The sequence below is a fragment of the Haliaeetus leucocephalus genome, unplaced genomic scaffold, assembly GCF_000737465.1.
Source record: "Haliaeetus leucocephalus isolate CR32 unplaced genomic scaffold, Haliaeetus_leucocephalus-4.0 Scaffold495, whole genome shotgun sequence".
Taxonomy (NCBI): domain Eukaryota; kingdom Metazoa; phylum Chordata; class Aves; order Accipitriformes; family Accipitridae; genus Haliaeetus; species Haliaeetus leucocephalus.
In genome coordinates, this window is record NW_010972931.1 from 8077163 (window position 1) to 8097332 (window position 20170).

The 20170-nt window shown below is 37.7% G+C and overlaps 2 protein-coding genes across 5 annotated transcripts in view; one reads left to right on the top strand and one right to left on the bottom strand.

The window, feature by feature from the left end:
* The window catches only part of MGAT4A (mannosyl (alpha-1,3-)-glycoprotein beta-1,4-N-acetylglucosaminyltransferase, isozyme A), a 79622-nt gene that overhangs the window by 53575 nt on the left and 5877 nt on the right, over positions 1-20170 (top strand). For 2 of the 3 annotated variants that reach the window (XM_010575754.1, XM_010575755.1), the window contains exons 10-12: positions 7596-7726; positions 8589-8696; positions 9098-9291. In XM_010575754.1, the coding sequence (XP_010574056.1) occupies positions 7596-7726; positions 8589-8696; positions 9098-9291 (433 nt within the window). The remainder of the gene's footprint in view (positions 1-7595; positions 7727-8588; positions 8697-9097; positions 9292-20170) is intronic. The other variant, XM_010575756.1, reaches the window with a different exon arrangement.
* UNC50 (unc-50 homolog (C. elegans)) overlaps positions 3853-20170 on the bottom strand; it is a 31901-nt gene continuing 15583 nt past the window's right edge. For both annotated transcript variants that reach the window (XM_010575753.1, XM_010575752.1), the window contains 2 exons: positions 15279-15380; positions 3853-4541 (listed from right to left, as the gene is read on the bottom strand). In XM_010575753.1, coding sequence (XP_010574055.1) covers positions 4522-4541; positions 15279-15380 — 122 coding nt within the window. In that variant the 3' untranslated portion in view covers positions 3853-4521. The remainder of the gene's footprint in view (positions 4542-15278; positions 15381-20170) is intronic.

Here is a 20170-nt window from a genome sequence, read left to right on the forward strand (position 1 = left end):
CCCTGTGTCCAGCTCAGCATCAGGTGTGCTGAGGCAATAGTTCCCTGACTTTCAGGGTCTTAGAGATTCACTGAGTAGAAAGGAAAACAGTAGTTATCTCCTAAACGTGCTACGTTAAGGTACAAAATGGTACGTTGTACATTTGCCTGTCAGTCTAACCTACAGAAACAATGGAGAGGAGAGAAAATGGGCAGTGGAAAGTCTCCTTATCTATCTGGCCACCACATAACCAATCTGCTTGGTTGCCTTGGGCTACCAGTGGAGATGCCCTGTTGCTGAAATAGTTATGGGACTGGTTTTGTGGCCTCAGAGGTGGAAGGGAGAAACAAGAAATGGAGCTGCCTGTCATGGAGAAATAATAATTTAAATAATTTACTGGAGCTTTTGCCCTAAATAGACTTGTCTCTTCTCTTGGGGAGTCCCTTGCAACTCTCTGTGATTCTGTGGCTGCAGAGACTGGTTGAATGCCAGCATCTGATTAGACTTTGTTTCTACTTTTGAACAGTTAAACTCAATCCCAACTAAACCCACAATTTGAGTTTAAGCTTTTAGTTATGCACTTTAAATTCTGTATGAAGTTCCTGGGCTATAGAAGTAATTCACATTCATTCTACATTTGCCTATTTTAGTAGTAAAGCGTACTCGCTTACAAATTGCAGTTTTGTAAGATCAACATGTCAAAATGGGTGTAAAACCAACTTACAGTTTAGGACATGCACTGTCTACCCCATGCAGATGTATTTCAGATCATTTATTATTTGTGTATTTGTGTGTTTCACACCCCTTTCTATTCCCAGTGCTGCTATAGAGGGCACAGTGTCTAAGCCAGAAGGGGTAGGTAGGTAGTTCTTAATACTGAGGTTTGGCTTAATCACCTGCACAACTGTTTAAAAATATTTTGAAGTTGTTTTTCTATACTGTCTATATACTCTTTTTCAGTGTAGGCTCTGACAATAGTTGTAGTTAAATTTAGTTTTTAGCTCCTGCTACTTGCATCCCTGATCTTTGTTCCTTGTATCATATTTGCTTGCCTCTGATTAGATCATATCAGTAGAGTTTCAGATGCGTTTAGCTGTGGCTATACATCTTAATGTCACTTTTCTACCTGGCAAATTAAATTAGGGCTTTTTTTCCTCCCAATTTTGTTACTTATCCTCCTTTTAAGTTTTGAGAGAAAAATTAGTATTCATGGAAGTGACTAAAACTTCTGGCTTTGAGACACATTGGTGTACTATAACCATATATTGCCTAGAAATTTTATGCAAGTAATGTAGATTTGCCTCATCTTTGCTATCCCTTTATGGATCTTGATGCAGACTGATACTGTGGTAATTTGGTAATGCAGATAGCTGTGGAGAAAAGCAAAAGTAGTTGCTTGTAACTGGGGATGAGTTTTATGTGTAGATGTCTACAAGAGAAAGTAGGGCACTGAATTGCCTAGATGCTACTGATTTAGAAATAATCACTAAAAAAGAGAGGTGTGGCTGATTTGCTGTAAGCTATTGGAAACCTTAATCAGGTTGCAAGTTCACTAGCGCAAGGTAAAAATGTTTTTTGTCCTAGTGTATTTCTGAACTGAAAATCTAATTTATGCAAGTACTACATGAGGAGGTGGGAAGTGCAGCTATTTAGGCTGACAGCAGGATTATAGAATTCTGTCACCTCTGCCACAGAGCAGAAGTTGCTTCCTTTGTGTTTTTTTAATAGTGAAAGCATAGTCTTAAGTGCTGTCAAGTATCTAATAAATAATGGGTGAGACACATGCTCCTTGCCTAAGAAACTCTGTGGAAGGAGATGCATCTCTTGCTCTTCTGGATTCTGGTTTGCGCTGCAGTCCCTGACACAATATAGGAGAGTTCTACTAGCTTTTTATGAGACATATTGATTTGTCTTCCAACTGCCTCTGAGCTGAACTGTTTTCCAGAGGATCTATAATACTCTGCCAGCTGTCACAAACTTTTAATGGAGCGGTCTGAAATCAGACTTTTGGTTGTCTTATACAGTTCCTCTGAATCTTACTGTGCCCTGATGTTTTAAGGCCTGTTGTTCTGATTATTTTAAGTTGTTCTGATTATAGTTTTGCTCAAGCTGTCCACATAGTTGAAGTTTGGGGAAGAGTAGATCAAGTCAAATATTGAGATATTTAAATAACTTCAAAGAGGTTCTGGTTTTAATGCCAGTAATTTGCATCTCATTAACAGGAAAGCATTGAAAGACTTCAACTGTAGTTAGAATATGTGCTTGCAGGTATAAAATTATTGTTGGTATAGACTGAATACATTTAATGCTGCTTATGTGGAAGAATGAAAATGAATTATTTAAATACTTGCAGTTCAGAGAGCTGTAGAAAACAAAGTTTTTCATTTTTTGTGTGTCTTGTGCTTGCCAACAAAGTACTGAGGGGGCCAGAATAGTTCACTAAGGATAGCATTTAAATGGACTGAGAACCAGATAGAAGTCTTGGCAGGGCACAATAAATAGCAGAAAATGTTCCACAATATATTTTTTTTTTTTTGTTCAGTCCTGGCTCTCGCTTTTATCAATATAGATAAATAATATGGAGAAAGTCTTCCACATTTTGTAAGTCTCTAGGGATTTATGGAGCAAGATATTACCTTTGAATCTTAATTCTTTTGGATTTTGGAGTTTCTTTCCAAGGGTAGGTTGTATGTACCCAGAATCTGAAACCCCTGAAATTTTGTCAGCAGAGTCTCCTTGATTTATGTCTGTTCTCATGCACTGTACCAAGTGCACAAACATGGTGCAGGATGAGTCATTGCTTCAATTCTTTCACATTGTCTTTGGTTTGAGGCAGTGTGTGTTGACTGCAGTTTTTGCTTAGGTCTCTCTGGCTTGATGATTTTTGACTGCATGTTGGGGTTGGCCAGTGGGCAATCTGTAGGCTGGATTTGGATGGCATCTCAATGCCTCCATGGCTCACAGCACTTTCCTCACCTGCAGCTGCGTGGGAGGCCACAGGACTGCAGGACCTTGGCAAATGCTGCTTTTTGTTCTTGGGCTATGGCTATGTCCTAGGGAAGCCAGGCTGCTGCTGCTACCCTTGTTCAGGAGAGGCCAGGCAAGGGCTTGGCTGGTTTGGATTCAGAGGGGCTGGTGTATCGGATCTGTGCAGTAGGAGTTGTACTGGGCTGCTTTCCATCACAAGGAGTAGCTGTGGACAGTCAGAGGTCCAGAGCTTTGAAGATGTGTTTTACCAGGGGCTTTGCTGCAGAGGCCTGTTTTTGACCTGATGTAGGAAGAGCGTTCTGGGGGAGAAAAAGGGGACATTGATCCATGGCTGTACTGCTGTGCTGGGCTGGTGGTGTCCTGAGGCAGAAATGACAGATGGTGGATGCTGTGTTATACTGAAGGGGAAGGAGCTGGGGCAAAGCTGTGCCAAGCTGGGTGTGGAAGGCAGTGACAGCCCTTCAGCAAATAGTGTGTGGATGTCTGTCCTTGGTTACTGAAGGGAGACGAGGGCTTGTCTCAGGAATAGGGTGTTGCCTGTTCATCTTCGGCCCAGTGATCATTACGAATTAAAGTCAGAAGGCTTTGCCTGCACTGTTGAACCCTTCCACAGTACTGGGCAGTGTAACATAGAGAGGCCAGTTGGGTCTGAAGGTGCTAGTGCAGGTACAGCCAGCTGATGCTTACCTAGCATATTCTGACTAGTTGCAGTTGGATGTACCAGGGATTTTTTGTTTGGTTTTTCCTGGCATGTCCTGTGACATCACTGTGTTAACTAGATTATTCCCCAAGTCAGGGGTGGCTGACTGCATGATTGACAGTAGTATGCCAGTCTAGGCTTAGAGGAAAGTGCCTCTGGGCCTAGACAAGTTTGGCATATGGAAGTAAATAATTTGTTTGCTGAAAGCCTGTTTCTATTTTAGGTAAAATTAGGATAACTTAAATTAGAGAAAAGAGTAAATGCCTACTCTTGCCCTCAGTCTTTCTCTGCTTATTTAATTGTAGGTAAGGATCCCTTACCTTAACGTTCAGGTTTTAAGTGACATGGTCTGTGAGTGTCTTTTCACCATAGATGACAACTGAAGACTGTAATCCTTGTGCTCTTCAGAAGATGAGCTAGTCAAAGGAAAAAATGTACACTGTGGTTCTATTGCTCTCTCTCCTTGGGCAGAAGAAGAAAAGGATTCCAGAGCAGCATGACTGTGTATACCTCCTGGAAGAGGATAAACTGTCTCTTTAGTCAGTCTGCTTCCATTGAGATTGGAGCAATAATGTGGGGATGTTTTTGTCTTCAGAATCGTGTGGTATTGTGGATCTCTCTGACACTGCATGGGAAGGTCCATTTCCTATGGAAGCAGGTGTGACTGACAGACTACCTCAGCAGGTGTCATCCAGAAATGATGGTTTCAGTCCCGTAAACATTCCAGAAACATCTGATTAGTCCCATTTTTCAGCTGGTGTTTGATTAGGGTTTCTCATATTTTTCTCTTCTCCTGCCCTATACTATTGAAAGCATTAGGCAGAGATGAATCACCAGGAAAACTGTGAGCCCATTTAGTTGGAAGTGTGACAAGCTGAAAAAGAGATTACTCTGCATGAATATTGTACACAACATTGTACAAATCATATGATTGTTTCCTACCCATTTTTAAATATTTACTTCTGCAAATAAAGTTAAACAATATGACAACAATATGGTATGTAAATGGTAACAATATACTAATAAAAAATCATAACATCTTTCTTACATCTTTAAAGAAGAAAGCTTTGCAGTTGTCCCTAGTTTAGTAGGAGCCGTCTCTTGTTTAGTGGGAGCTTCAAATTTTAGTTACAGAGTATTTTCAAGAGGTGATACCTATTTGAGGACCTCATTGCACCAAGCACTTAAAAGTGATGTCAATGTTTTTGCTTTATAAACAGCCAAATTAAAGGTTTTTGTAAGGGACAACTTTGATTTAGCAATGCCAGGTCAATTAATGTCTTACCACATTTACTTCTCCACCCTACTGTATGAATGGTTTGCTTTGTGAATATAGCATCATTCCAACAGATTAAATAATTGGAACTTTTGTCAGATGCTTCTTCTGTATTTATTGCATTGCATCATGATGTAGTCTCGCTAAGAGCCTTCCAAATCATCTCAGAATTCCAAAATAAGTATTATTTCATTGGCTGTGTTCTTGTCCAATTTTATACAAGTCATAAGGGAATGAAATCGCATCAGACCTGTTTTGTGGAAAGGATGAGGCCCTTCAGGTGATTTCCTAAGTATGTATCCTCTTTCTGAGAAAATAAAGGATCTTGCAATCTGAGATCCTGGCATTGTCAAAGCAAATCTCTGTATGTCTGAGTCTGATACCTGGCAGTATCAGAGCATGCATAACAGGGCCCCTGCAACTTTGATGCTTTCCCTTAAAAATATCCTTGCTGCTAATATATGTAAGCTACCAACCTGGCATTCTGTATCTACTCTGAGATATTGTATAATGTGCCAGGCTCAGTCACCTGTTTCAGTGGAGAAATTTTCCATCCCTGTTCCAACAAGGATTTGAACTCTCCCAGCTAAATGTTTTGTTTTTTCTTTTTTTTTTTATGCTGCCTTGTGATAATCTTCTATGAATTACAGACTTCAGTGAGCCTCGAAGGAAAGAAGTAACTGAATGTCTGGCTCTGAGTGATAGCCCACATGTACATTCACAGTAGAAATGTATGTTCCTAATGACTTAAGACTGGATAACTTTTTACCTTTCGTGTAGCGGTGGTTCAGGGTGATACTTCAAGTATATCCTCACTTCTTTTTCTATAAATGTGAACGTACTCCTTAATGGCTAAATAAGGTAGACTGCTTGCACAATTTCTTCATTTCCACTCAGCCACCTGCTCAAGTGGAGTGCTATACTGCTGATAGTTTTTAAGCTCCATACAAAATGCTGTTCCATATTTGTTTGTCAGCCAGACTAGCCTATGCAGCTCCTTAGTGGCCTTTCCAAAGAATTTTGTCCTCTTGTAGATGAGCACCAAATCCCATTTTCTGGTGAGTGTGGGAAGTGTTTTTGCCACCTCAGAGAGAAATCTGTTCTTAATGTCTACTCCAGCTATCCTTCCTAAATGTAGAAGGAGAAAATATTAGGACCTCTACCACTTGTGGAACTTACTTTAAAAGCCTACGAAGGCCTCATGGATTACAAGTGGGAAAAAAAACAGTTCACATGCCTAAGAGCTGTATGTTAGTGTGTTGTACAGAACTCCCAAGTGTGGACAGATGGAAGGCTTGCATTGGGGAAGAGCTTCTATTGGGCTCTGAGCCATTAATGCACACATGTCCAAGAGCCCATGCTAAGTCAGCACTGCCCACATCTCAGCACCATCTACAGAACTGAATCACTTCAGCCAGTGTCCTCCTAAGAGATTCATCGTCATGTAATGTCTTTCTCCCTTGCCTCCTCTGTTGTAGCCTAGTAAAGTAGAGGCAGACTTCATCTGCAAACCTGATGATGTTTTCTGAATCTGCCCTCAAATCTGGAACTGCCTTTGGGAGTTTAGTTGGCACTCAGTCCCTGGTACAAGCACTTATTGTCAGTCTGTCTTCAGCCTTGGACTCCCCCACTCCCAGTTACCTGTTGCTCCTGGTAGCAGTGTCTTCATACAAGGCACCTTTCTTAAGTGCTGCATTCAGTTTAAGAAAAAATAGCCCTATGTATTGGCCACCTTTCTCTTCAGACACCTGTACTGGCAGTGAAGTGTATTCCACAACCACATAAATAGTTGTTTTTGTTGATAGTAAATAGACTTTTCTCATCAACAGTAAGTTTCCTTCTTTTGCCAAGGTCTCCCTTAAGCCTCATAGTTTGCAGGGTTCCCAAGAATCCTGTACCATAGTGCCACCCAGAAGTCCATCTGTAGTTGACCAAGCAATATGCTGTCTTGGAAGCCCCAAAGTCCTGGCAGTACTTGGCAAAGAAGTTCGGCAGTTTTTGTTTGTGGGAGGGACTTAGACTTTCTAGTACGCAGCCGACTGCTTTGAGTGTGGCTAGTTGGAAATACCCTTGGTATGAGTTTCCTGGTGGCCTATGCATTTCAGAAAAAAATCAGGTCACTGCTATGTGATGTCTGTCTGTTTTTAAGTTGCATTGTCTCTGGTTGTGTTCTAGTAGCTTCCTTCTTTCCCTTTGATTTTCTACACAAAAGGATCTGGAGTTAGTGGTAGGTGTTCCATCTCTGCTTTTTGTACCTGCAAAAGCTGAAATTGTGTGACTGGGCAGATAACACTTGAAACAGCTCCTTGTCTCAGATGCTTGAAGCTTACACATGGCATGGAGAATAATAGACATGAATCCATAACTCTGTTTTTGCAGGCTGACAATTTCTGTTCTTAAGGAGACTGTGTTGTATTATACATTGAATATTTTGATAGCACCAAGATATATTACAATGAGTTTTTGTTTGAATAGTTGTTTTATGTAGTTTTGCATAGCTGAAAGGAATGGAGCTTTTAATAACATTGAGATTTCAAGTTGTTCATTGCTAATGTTACTTGTCTTGGCACAAATGTATCATCTGTTGTCTCACTGATTTCAAAAGACCATGTTATCTTTAATATAAAATAACTCCAGTTATCGTCATCACAGGTAAAATGTTCCAGTCTCCGGATATCACTCTTATTGTAGAGTTCATATTTATGTTTTATAAGGAGAAACCTATTGATTGGCTCCTGGACCATATCCTCTGGGTGAAAGTGTGTAACCCTGAGAAAGATGCTGTAAGTTTGGTTTTATAATAAAGCTTCTAAAATCATCATTGAATCATAGAATGGTTTGAGTTGGAAGGGACCTTAAAGACCATCTAGTTCCAGCCCCTCTACCATGGGCAGGGACACCTCCCACTAGACCAGGTTGCTCAAAGCCCCGTCCAACCTGACCTTGAACACTTCCAGGGATGGGGCATCCACAGCTTCTCTAGGCAACCTCTTGCAGTGTCTCACCACCCTCATAGTGAAGAAATGTTTTCATGATGGTGAATTAGTTGGTTTTGGTGAGCTGGAGGCTAGCATAGTGTGTACAGTTACAGCACGTCCTGAAAGAGTCTTTCTTCCTACCAAGATATTAATCTCAAAAAGAACTTTAGAGAGACAGTTCTCAGAGGCATTATAACTGTTACTGTTTCAGATTTTGGAGATGGATGCAGTAGGATGAAAAGCAAAAGTCTAGTTAGTTTCTGTGTGTAACAGTCCTAAAATAAACTCAGTCACCTAACCCCCACTGAGGCTCTGCAGAATGCCACTGCTTGGATAGCAGTCATAGAGAAGGTTCCAAATGAGGAAAAAACTTTTGGATTTTGGTCCTTCATTTCTCAAGTAGCCCCCTTGCTGAAAGACTGAATAAACAGGTTCTGTGCAAGAACCTTGAACAGTATTATATTTGCACAGCAGTCTTGGTAGATTTCTGGAATGAAAACAAGAACAACTGAATAAGTAGATCTGGGTTCTTGTCAAGTCTTTTTGGTTCATGTAACATCACATAATTGCAGTAAAAACTCAGCAACCTTGTGTTGGTTTTACTAATGTGATTTTTTTTAAATTTTTTTTTTTTTTTTTTTTTTTTCCCCCTTTTCTCCTTTTTCAGAAACATTGTGATCGACAGAAATCTAACCTACGGATACGCTTCAGGCCTTCTCTTTTCCAGCATGTTGGCCTCCACTCCTCTCTAGCAGGGAAGATCCAGAAACTCACAGTTAGTAGCTAAAATTTTCCTTCCTTTCCAGAGCAGGCTGATTAAATGAAAAACTTGTAGCCTTTGAGAAAGCAGGCATTTTCTTGTCTGGCATTTTCAAGCATGTTGTATATTGCTCCAGTGGGAATGAAATCTGATTTAAACTGGTTACTATCAAGTATAAGAAGTGCTAATCTCAGCTTATTTTTGTGGATTTTTGCTAGGGGATATTTTTTCTAATTTTTTTACTTTAATGGCATGTTCATCTTATTAATCTGTACAAGATCTGATAAACCCCCAAATGAGTAATGCATTCATTTTGCATTTTATGCAAGTGTTTGTTTTAAGTGTAACCACTTGGGAAAAGAATATAATAAAACAGGTTATCTGACCAGCATGATGTTTGTCTTTCTTTCAATTAGGATAAAGACTTCCTGAAACCATTACTGCATAAAATCCACGTGAATCCACCTGCAGAGGTTTCAACATCTTTAAAAGTCTACCAGGGGCATACGCTAGAAAAAACCTACGTAGGGGAAGATTTTTTCTGGGCTGTCACACCAGTTGCTGGGGATTATATTCTATTTAAATTTGACAAGCCAGTCAATGTAGAAAGGTTAGTAATTGTTTGCCTTTGGTCTCATATCTAAAGTTGCTTGTTTGCCAGGAATGCTTGAAGGTAGAATTTGGGGCTGTCATTATAATCTAAAGTGAAATGATGTTCAGCTGAAACTATGATCATTAATGTCTTCCCTCTAACTCTTTTACTACTTTAAATTTCATCTTGCCTTTTTTTTTTAATTATTTTTTCTTTTATTTAATCCGGAGCATTTTTGATAAATGCAATTCAAAACCAGTGCTTCTCTGGCAGTTCATAAGAGAATTTAAAAGAAGCCAATTTGATTCTATTTGTATTTGGTTGGTCTGCTTCTAATTACAGAGCAATTGTACAGCATGGTGTGTGGTACAGTATGTTGTGCCCTGCAGCCTCGGTCCCTTGATTGTCCAGATCAGAAATCTTGCTGGAGCATATCATGATGTCCCCAAACCTGAAAGCTGGGAACTCTGAAGGGTAATGTGTTTTAGATATAGCTTTAGGGCTTGAAAAAAGTCACCATGCTAAGACTCCAAGTTGACCTATTTAAAAACCTTAAAATTTAACAAAAAAAAAAGCGGGGGGGGTGCAGGGGTTGCCCTTGAAATACAAATATTTGTGACTTGTTAGAGGACTAAAGGTGACTTCTTTTTAGCTACTGGTCAGATTAAATAAGGATAATAGAGTTTGCGCTTTAGAGTGTAGTCATCCTTTAGTTTTATTGAGACTCATTTGCTGTTTTGCTTTTTACTGTCTTGCCAATATAGTAGTCCAAGACTTAAAAAATTGTTAATTTAGTGTCTGTTTAAGTGTTGCTATGTTAGTGGATTTGTTTTCTCCTTTCTTCACATACCTTATGTGTTGAGGCCAGTACTTATAGTATGGTAGAGCAAAGTTTCTTTGGATCAATTTGACTGGATGCTTTTCTTGTGAAGCAGCCCTTTTTGCAGTCCTGAACTGAACCCAATTAGTCAACTCTGTGCCTTGGTACATAATCAAAGGCTAAGCCTTCACTTTGGCTTAGCGTAACAGTGAGAATCAGTAGTTTCCTTGTTACTATGTTGCTCCAAACTAGTCTGACCTATGAAACTCAAGTTTGTCGCTTGAGATGTCAAATTACTCTTTCAGTTGATTGCTATGCTTTAAAAGACTTTCCTGGTTAGTTTTCCAAGATACATGTGTTGAGGAATATGACTGCTATGCCTCCTTGGATTAAAGGCAGAATCTTTTTTTATGCTGTGCCAATAGTTTAAAAAAAACCCCATATTTTTCAACTCAGATGTATGAATTCATTGATTTCTTTTTGATCAAATTTTCCTCTTCAAAGTTATGAAGTAAGTGTTGTCCAATTTGTGTGTTTGGTTTTGTTGTTTTTTTTAAAAAGAATTATATGCATTTACCCTGTAAGAATAGGGTGACTCTGAGCAGCAAATGTTGATCTTGGTTGGTTTAGGACAAGTCAAATGCACAATGGCAATTTTGGGAAGCATTGCAAGCAAGTGTCATAGGTCAGCACTGTTACTTAAAAAAATGGTATGCACAGTTCTGAAGAAAATATTATTTGATATGTATTACCTTAATGGTGAGGGAATTGGGGGAATGAGTAAGTACTAATTATCTGTGCTAAAGGTGGGAAGATAGTGTTCATTAATGTGCCCTGAAAAATTGTAGCTAGGCCTAAGGTAGTTACGTCTACCTGCTGTGTTAAGAACAGTCCCAGCAGTAGAGGATGATTCGATTATTTTTTGTTGTTGTTGTTATTTCTATTTATTGAAGAAATGCATTTTAGTTTTAGAAGAAAGGGAAATCTTGTATTCTGTTGTTTCCTCAAAGGAAGTGCTACCCATCCAGACTAAAGTTTGTTTGAGCTGTTGTTGTAAGCCATTTTGAAGTTTATTATGATTTTAGCTTCATTGCCACAGTGTCCTCAAAAATGCAGTATTTTGCCTTGCTGAAGTCAGTGGCTGATTAGGGGTACAGATGTTGTAATTTCAAATTGTTGGGGACTTGGTTTTGTTTGTGTACTTAACCTTCACCTAACAAAATCTGCTGCTGCTGAAGTTAAGTAGAGCAATGATGTTTCCTGATATTTCAAGGATGCCTGCTGAGGCAGTCAAAAATAAAACTGTGACTTAAGGATTGAAACACAGAAAAGGGAAAATGGACTGATTATTAGGAGGACTTCCCTGGTGGGGCGATATATCTGATTGTGGGAATTAAGAGTAGAAAATACACTTTTGAGAGCCATCTTGTGTTTGTTGAAGGGATGCGACAGGTTTTCCCTTTTTTCTTTTTTTTTTTTTAAAGCTCTTTGAATATACAGAAAATTTTGTCTGCCAAGTCAGTTTGAGGTGTAGCTGTTTAACTCCCATAATAAATTCCTGATAAACAAGTTTTTTAATGCAAATATTGACCACAACACTGACTGAATGGCAGGTCTGTTACACTGTGACAGAGCACTAACTTGTTCCTATAGTTTATTTTTCCATGCCAAATGTTTTGCTGAACTCAATTTAAATTTTCTGCTGAGTATAGCAGTTCAGTAATTAGCTTTCATTAAGTCTTTAAACATTTCATTTTTGAGATCTGAGAATATTGCCAGGGATAATAGTGGCAAGGATCTGTTAATAGTTTAAAGTGAGAACTGAGTTCACTTCTCTGAGCAGAAAGTAATATTTGTGGCTATTTTGTGCAAGACCTGGTTGGCAGATCCCTGCTGAATATTAAACATTCAAACAGATGGTGCTTGTTCTAAACCACACCTGGAGAACAGGGATGTGTAAATTGAAATTGTCTAATGCTCATTTTAGTAACAGCTCTTGTACTGAAACTTTTTAGTTTTTTCCCAAGCAAAAGATCTCCAGCCATAACACTGAAGTCCCTTAATACTAAGCTAGGATCTCATTCTTGTTTTTGCAAAAAGAAGATACATACCTCTCTTTTAGTAGCATATCCTTGAGAATGAAAGTAGATCCACTGACTTTCCTCTTAAAAATAAATTGCACAGCAGTGTTTAAGGTGTGGTTTGGTTTTGCTTTGGTTTTTTTTTCCTAAATAAATGGATGGACTGTTTTCTAAATGCTCAAACAGCCTACATTGTAAAGATAAGAAATACTGAATTTCTGTTCCCTTAGGTTGTTATGTAATTATTGAAATCTACTTTGCTATTTTGGTATGTACACTGTTGTTCCAAGCACACAATTATTAAAACTGACAGTTATATTTAAGAGTTTCTTTATGAAGCATACATTATTACTACTTTCATGCTAGTACTGAATGTAAATTCATTTTCCTTACTACAAATAAGAGATGCAAGATACTGTTTTCCTTCAGAGATGTCAGTGAGGAATGTTGTACTGAGCAGCTCCTTGTGAAGAGCATTTGCCTTTAGACATTGTTTTGTTTGAGGGGTTTTTGTATGTAGAAAGCTCTGAAATATTGGTAGATGAGTAGGGAATCTTGAACAGAAGTAATAAACTTTTAATGTGATCCTGGTTTAAAAAAACAAAAACAAAACACATCCCAGAAAGACATTCCATTGCAGCACTTAAGTGATGCTGGTGTCCATCATCATCACAACCATCTCTTTTTGACTGCTTAAGTTTCAGAGTCCTCCCTATAGGTGTGATTGACACAAATCACATATTGTTTTCAAAGAACATGTGCACTAATTACATCGAGGAAGGCCTTGGAAGCACATAACCTATGACTGTTTTAATTAGATTATGTTTACGCTCGTCAGCTTTTCTGCAATAGGAATTTAGAATGGATATTTATAAAAAGGGCTTCAGGTTTGTTTCGGTATAAATTGCTTTCAAATGCTGATCTTTATTAAAAAAAAAAAGGCTGCAGGAAAAGACAAATATGTATTTTATACTGTGGAAAGGAAAACAAATACCACCAAAACCCAAATCCCACTCCAACCTCACCAGTATAAATATCTAAATTTTCTTTATATTTTTAAAATATGAGACTCATCCTTTCTTGTATGTAACTGCTCGGTAGTGTTACTTTGCATATTTTCAAAAGGATTAGCAGTTTGTTTTGGGGGTGGGGTATTTGGTTTTTGTCTGGTTTTGTTGTTTGGTTTTTTTTTTCTTCCCCCCAGCACTGCCTTTAACTCTGTAGTTGCTCCATAGTTGTGGTGTTCTTATAGCAAGCCATTGCGTAGTCATTCTAATGTGACATTGATTATTAATAAAGTGATTTGATGAGGTTGAACTTGCTGACTGGAATTTTAGCTTTAAACCGAAATCTTAACACTGTGATAAACCAGCTTGTAGATTACATTTACTACTTTTTGTTCTGATATTGGCATAGATACTGGATGTGCAGTATTTGAGACTAATCATCTAATTTTCAATATTGCTGACCCTGGAATCCCATGGAACATGTGATGTTAACCTCACATATGTTTCCCTTGGCATCTTCTTACAACATAGAATTCCCACTCATGCAAGAAATACATATTTGACTATTTAAGCTACAAAATCAATGTACTGAGTGTGAACAGTATCTTATTGGGCTCCTGGTAACTAAACATATACATTACTTTGCTTTGAAATGGTTGTGACAGTGCTGAAAAATACCTGCAGAAAAAGTGACAGTTACTTGCCTGTTATTACTACTACTTCATTGTAAAGGAAAATAAATGCAGCTTTTAAAGCAGGTTCTCTAGCAGTGAAAACTTAAAAGCAATTTAATTTTTTTTAAATGTACAACAAAGTTACCAAAAAAAAGTATCATAGGGTGGTGTTGGTCTCTTCTCCCAAGTAACAAGCAATAGGACAAGAGGAAATGGCCTCAAGTTGAACCAGGGGAGGTTTAGACTGGATATTAGGAAAAATTTCTTCACTGAAAGGGTTGTCGGGCATTGGAACAGGCTGCCCACGGAAGTGGTTCAGTCACCATCCCTGGAGGTATTTAAAAGACGTGTAGGTGTGGCGCTTAGGGACATGGTTTAGTGGTGGACTTGGCAGTGTTAGGTTTACTGTTAGACTTGATGATCTTAAAGGTCTTTTCCAACCTAAACGATTCTATGATTCTATAGCAGTTGGTCATGTATGTATCTAAAATGTAGTTAATTATCCATCCTATGGGGTACAAGTCCTCCTGGGGGTAGAGAGATACAAGATCAAATGTATTACAAAGGAAAAAAATACTTTCTAACAGCTTTCCAAAACTGGTAGCAAAGTGGAACTTTCTCATCATTTGCTTTTGCAGTAACAACCACTTAAAACGTAGGGAACTGCAAAATTGTTTGGGTTTTAGATTAGTACAGCAGTAACGTGACTGATATATAAGCTGTCCTTTGTTCATAATCACTGTTCAGCATAGCAGCTCTCCTTCAGTGCAATGCAATACATTCAACCTTTCTTGGGCAATTTTAGCTGAAGAGCCATATATGTGCAGTGTATGATTTAGAAATAATCTTTGTTCTGATTCTAAAGATATAATATAGGTTATTACAGTTTAACACCTTCATGTTATTAAGCTTTAATGGTGGTGTCAGTTGATAGCAAGTATTTGAAAGTCTCTTAATTTATTATATTAAATGTTTTGGTGTTTGTCAGTATATTTCAGGTGGGACAATATTTTTAGTGTATATAAAAAGGAGAATTTGAGGACTTTGTTTTCTGTGTTTACATAAGCTTCTGTACTAATGAGTAGAACATCCTCAAATGGATGCATTGACAGTGGGGGTTTGGCAGGCAGGCTCCCAGCCACTGATGCTGTTTGCTCCAGGCATGGAACTCTGCCCATAACAATGAGGCAAGAACTTCATATGAAAAGGGGAAAAAAACCCAAAGTGTGGATCAGAGACAGAAGAAAAGAGCCGCCTGAGCCAAGGACATGCTGCTTCCTCCTTAATGGCACTAATATTCAAGATTTGTGTATTTGGCAGTGTTCCTGGGTTTACAGTTCTTAGCGGGAAATCTTAGAGGCTTAATGCTGTTGTCTAAATGTTAGATGTCTAATGCCACTTGAGATACCCTAAAATACTTCACCTGATTTACAGAAGGGCTTGAGTCTCTGAGACGTCATAATTGCATCTTGCCAGCCTGGGACGAGGTTGTATACCCAAGTGCATCTCAAATGGTGGCAAATGCCTGTGTTGAAGAAAATTGAATGAAGTTGTTATCTGTGCTTCTGGAGAATTAAGCTGGGGGGAAAAATAATGTTTATGTGCACATACACACAAACACACACATATTAAAAAAACCCCAAAAAACCCCAAAGCCTTTCTACATTTCATCGGATTAAAATTCAGCAGAAGTAACCTTGCAAAAGAACATAAGGGCCTTTTAACTAATATTGATGTGGTGGAAAAATGAGTCAATTCCATAAAGAGCAGAGATTTCAGGACAGACAACAGTCCTTCCCTTAAAAAAACAACAAAAAACCCAAGCAAACCAAAAAACCCCAATCACAAAACACCAAAAAAACCAAACCATGGCCAAAATGAAAAATTAAAAATAGTTAAAATTAAATTAATGCCAAACTCTTTTCTGTTACAGTTGATGTGTGCATACTCCAGAGAGCACAGTGCAGGGTTTAGAAAGCTGATCTCATAGTCCTCACTGGGAAACAAAGCAAGTGTAGACCTGGGAATGGTATTTTCTTACCCAGCTAAATGCCTTCTACACGTAGTGCGCAGTTGAAGAAAGCTAGGAAATGGTATGACAAACCTTATCAAAAGATTGAGGTTGACTTTTAAAGTGTTGTGAGAAAATTAATTTCTTAGGTGTATGTTGGATAAAAAAGACTCAGACCACTCCCCAAAATCCCCCCATCACCTCTTCAGTCAGGCTACTTTGTGATCCTTTGACAAACATGAGAAAGTTCTCTCCTGTTGGTGTGCTGGTTTGGCACTTACTGCAAAAACGGGGAATTTATCCCTTGCAGCTCTCAAACATGCAGCCCAGTTTATATGTGGACAATTAGACTGGCTGGGTTTGGCAGAGAAAATGAAATCTTAACAGGCTTTTTGCATAGAAGTTAATGGGCTTGTTTTGGTGTGGTTTCTTTGGGTTTCTTTCCACAAATTGGGAACTATAACAAGATGGAGAAGCTTCCGTTAGATTGCTTACCTATTGTGAATACTTGGTGGGTGTATATATATTGACTTGAGGAATTAGGCTTTTTTTTGAAGTATAAGCAATTTTTGCAAAAGAGTGGATAAGAGGCATAAAGGATAGAAGAAGAAATTGAGATTGAGAGAGGGAAAAGAAATTATTCATCTTCCGTATGTGTTTTGCATGCGGAAATAATGCATGGTTAATACCGGTTTCCAGTGACAGTAAAATAACATTTCCTAATGAGGATTCTGGGAAAATGACAGAGAGGAGGTAAATTGGATTTCTTTTACCATATTTGCATCCAGTGATCAAAAATACTGGATAGAATTGGTGAATAATGACTCTTGCAGTGGATGATGGCATCTGTAGAGAGCCAAAAATTTGCTGACTGAATGTCGCTTTTATAGAAATTCATGTTGTGCAGAATTAAAAACTGTTATGCTGCATGTTGCTATGGATAATTTGTTCAGACATGGAAGGAGGCATTTCCTCTCTGCCTTCGTACCTCTTTTCCTTTTCTGAAAATGGGATATACTAAAATATATCAAATTGCTAAAAAGAGACGTAAGGAGGATATGTAGAGAAAAGGATTTGATGCGTTCATAAATAGATTCTTAGAATATTTGTGTTTAGCATCAAGTGAGATGTCTTTTGTTTCCTTCAAAACAAAACCCAAATATGTTGATAGTAGATGTGAACTGTGCTTTTTAAAGAATTCTTATATATTATTTCCTTTTATAAAGCTGACATAATTTACTGATAGTTATTGTGTGTTCTGTTCTAATTTTTAATTGCTCAACAAAACAGAAAATGCATAGAATCACACTTCTATATATATAAAAAAAATCATTGGGACTTCTATTTATTTAAATAAAAGACAGTAAGACAGATTTTTTTAATGCCTAAAAGAAAACAAATTAGGTAATAGAGAGAATAACATTTTCTGGGCCTAAATATGCTTTGATGTGAGGGAAAGAAGGGATACATTCCCTTCATAAGCAAAATAGGAGGAGGGTAAGGAGGTGCATGTAGTTGATTTTTTTTTTTTTTGAAAGTATAGGTGATGGAAAAGTTTAGCTATTCAAAGAAGAATATTAAAGCTAACAGTGCAGATTAGTATATTTATATTAATTTATACACATCTTTTCGGGGATGTTATAAAAGATAAGACTCTTTCCAGGTGCTCACTGCTGGGGGAGTTCTGAATCTGAGTGTGGGCTTTTAAAGTACCATAATAGTTAACTGCATTGGCAAACTAATCATATCTTTTGTCAGTGTCTTAATGATAATTATGCCTCTGCCCTACCCTCTCTTTGTGTGTTAGGATGTGTATGAACGTTTGTTTCAGCTTATTGTTGTTTTTTTTCCCCCTCCAATTGGCTTGATTTTATAGGTGTATAAAAATGGCAAGAAGTCAAACCCTCAACTTGGGTACTAAAGTCACTGAATATGGAAACTGAAGTTTTCTTTGCAGCTTTGACTTTGCTCTGGTTTTTTTGGTGTTTTTTTTTTTTGTTGTTGTTTTGTTTTTTAAACCTTCAGTGCTCTTGAAATTTTGTGTAATTTTTTATGCCACATGAGGTGTTAATGTTTAGTATCCTCTATTACTCTCATACTACACTGAGGTCATGAGCAGAATGTATGTAAGTTCATATGTTTAGTTACTTCTGGCAGAGAGGAGGTTGTCTGTGTTGTTGAATATTTACTGTAGCTAGTTACTATCTTTGACCTGTGACTCTTTAAAAAGACACTGCCAGTGGAAAAGTTTCTCTAAGATTCAGACACATTACTATTTCATTTACCAGTCATAAGTTAAAGTTACTTTTCTCTGATTACTTTCATCAAGAATGTCCAAATGCACCCATGTTTGTGTTTTGTAATAAAAAAAGCTGTGAATTAATATTCTATGAGGTAATGGTGCTGTTTTTTGGTTTTTTTTTTAACTTTAGGTGAATTTGTGTTTGTTTGGGATTACTATATTTAGAGATCTATGGTTTTCAGAATTTTAATTTGAAAGACTGGTTCAGAAGGTGTTATGTTTAAGCAGCAAGTAGGCAGGAATATCTTAATGATTCCATCCTAAGAAAAATGTTAGTTAACTAGGAAGAAAAAAAGCATGTTTTTACTGTTTACACGGACTGTCATATATAAATCCCAGGACAGATGTCAGAATAAATTTGCAGACAAAAGCATGGCTACTTCTGAGTCTTTCAGTATCTGTATTGAGGAATACCTGTCATAGTCTGAAAACCTTGAAAACTTATGATTTATCAGTATGACAGGAAGGCAAGTTTTACAAAAGAATAGCTAATGACACTTATTTTAGGAGCTGTAGAGTATCTGTTTGTTTGTAAATTAAATTTCATTTCAAACTAAATTTTCTTATTTGTAAATTCTGTTTTGAAGCAAAAGATTCCTCATAGATGTGAATTGACTGTGTATGTGTATTCATACTTCTGGTTTTAATCTGTGTAACTTTTTATGTCGAAGTAGGTGTTACCTGTCAATTATTCAAGCAAGGCTCAATTATAAAAATACCCCTTCCTTTCTAAACATAATTTTAAATTAGATATGACATATGCATGTGTTATATATGTGTGTGCATATGGGTAGACAGATAGCTGTAGAAAACATACTAAAAAAGTGGGTTTGATTACATGGAAATCTGGATTTATTCATTACATCCGTAAATTATTTTGGCTTTGTCCGAACTTTTGAGTGTATTGCCCTAATGGAGTGGTAACTGCTGGGGGGAGGAAACCACACTTCGGTTTCAAAAGTTAATAGCACAGTAGGAGAAATGGTTGGCTATGGTTGCAGGATTGTTTTTAAAACCAACCAACGAAACCCCAAGTAAATAAATAACACCCCCACTAAAAAACCACAAACAAACAAAAAAATAACCCACCACCACCACTACTCCCCTTCCCGCCTCCCCCCAAAAACCTCACCCAAACATCCCAAACCCATTATCATTAATTGAGAGCACCATAATCACAGATCATGAGGAGTTTCTTTGTGGCTCTTTAGGTGTGTATTCTCAGAAATAAGATTTGTGAACTAGAAAGCACTAAGGAAAAGCAGTGTCTCTCTAGTTTGGTTGGAGCATTTGATGGCAGCACCTTAGCTGTGAGTGCTTGATCACTTGCATTTTAAAATGTCTCCTTAGAATTTTCAGTGTTTTCAAGAGAAAAATTCCCAGTAACGATTAGGATATCTGACAGACTGAAGGATGGCAAGTTAGATCTGCTAGGTCAGAAGACAGCAGAGTATACTTTTAGTCTGCTAGTCAGCTTCGCCAAGAGTTTTGTTTGGCTTATTATTGAAACATATAATAAAGGCATCCTCCTAGAAAGGATAATTAAATCTTTGGGGTTTTTTGGATGTCACTGATGTTTAGAAAAAGTCACAAGATTCTTCTTGGAAGAACTGTGGATGTTTTAGGTAGCTTGCATACTTTAGAATTGACTAACCTTTACATTAAACTACAGGGGGGAAACCAGTGCAAAAAAAATCAATGTAGCTTTCTTATATGACAGTGTGTGGTTTTACTTCTTTTATAAGCCTTGATAAAAGAAATGTTATATATATATGTGTGTGTATATATTATTTTTTTAATTACTTCTACCATTTTGGGATCACAGACATTTCTAAGTCAGGGTCAGAGAGCTCTGTTTTCTTCTACTTGTCTTGTAGCTATGGAGTATGGATTAATAGCAAGTACTTATCTGGCTTCAGACATACTGGATAAAGACAAACTGGAATTTACATCTCCAGTTATGTCTTAATAGATTGCAGATTGAGCTAATGTTTGTAATTTT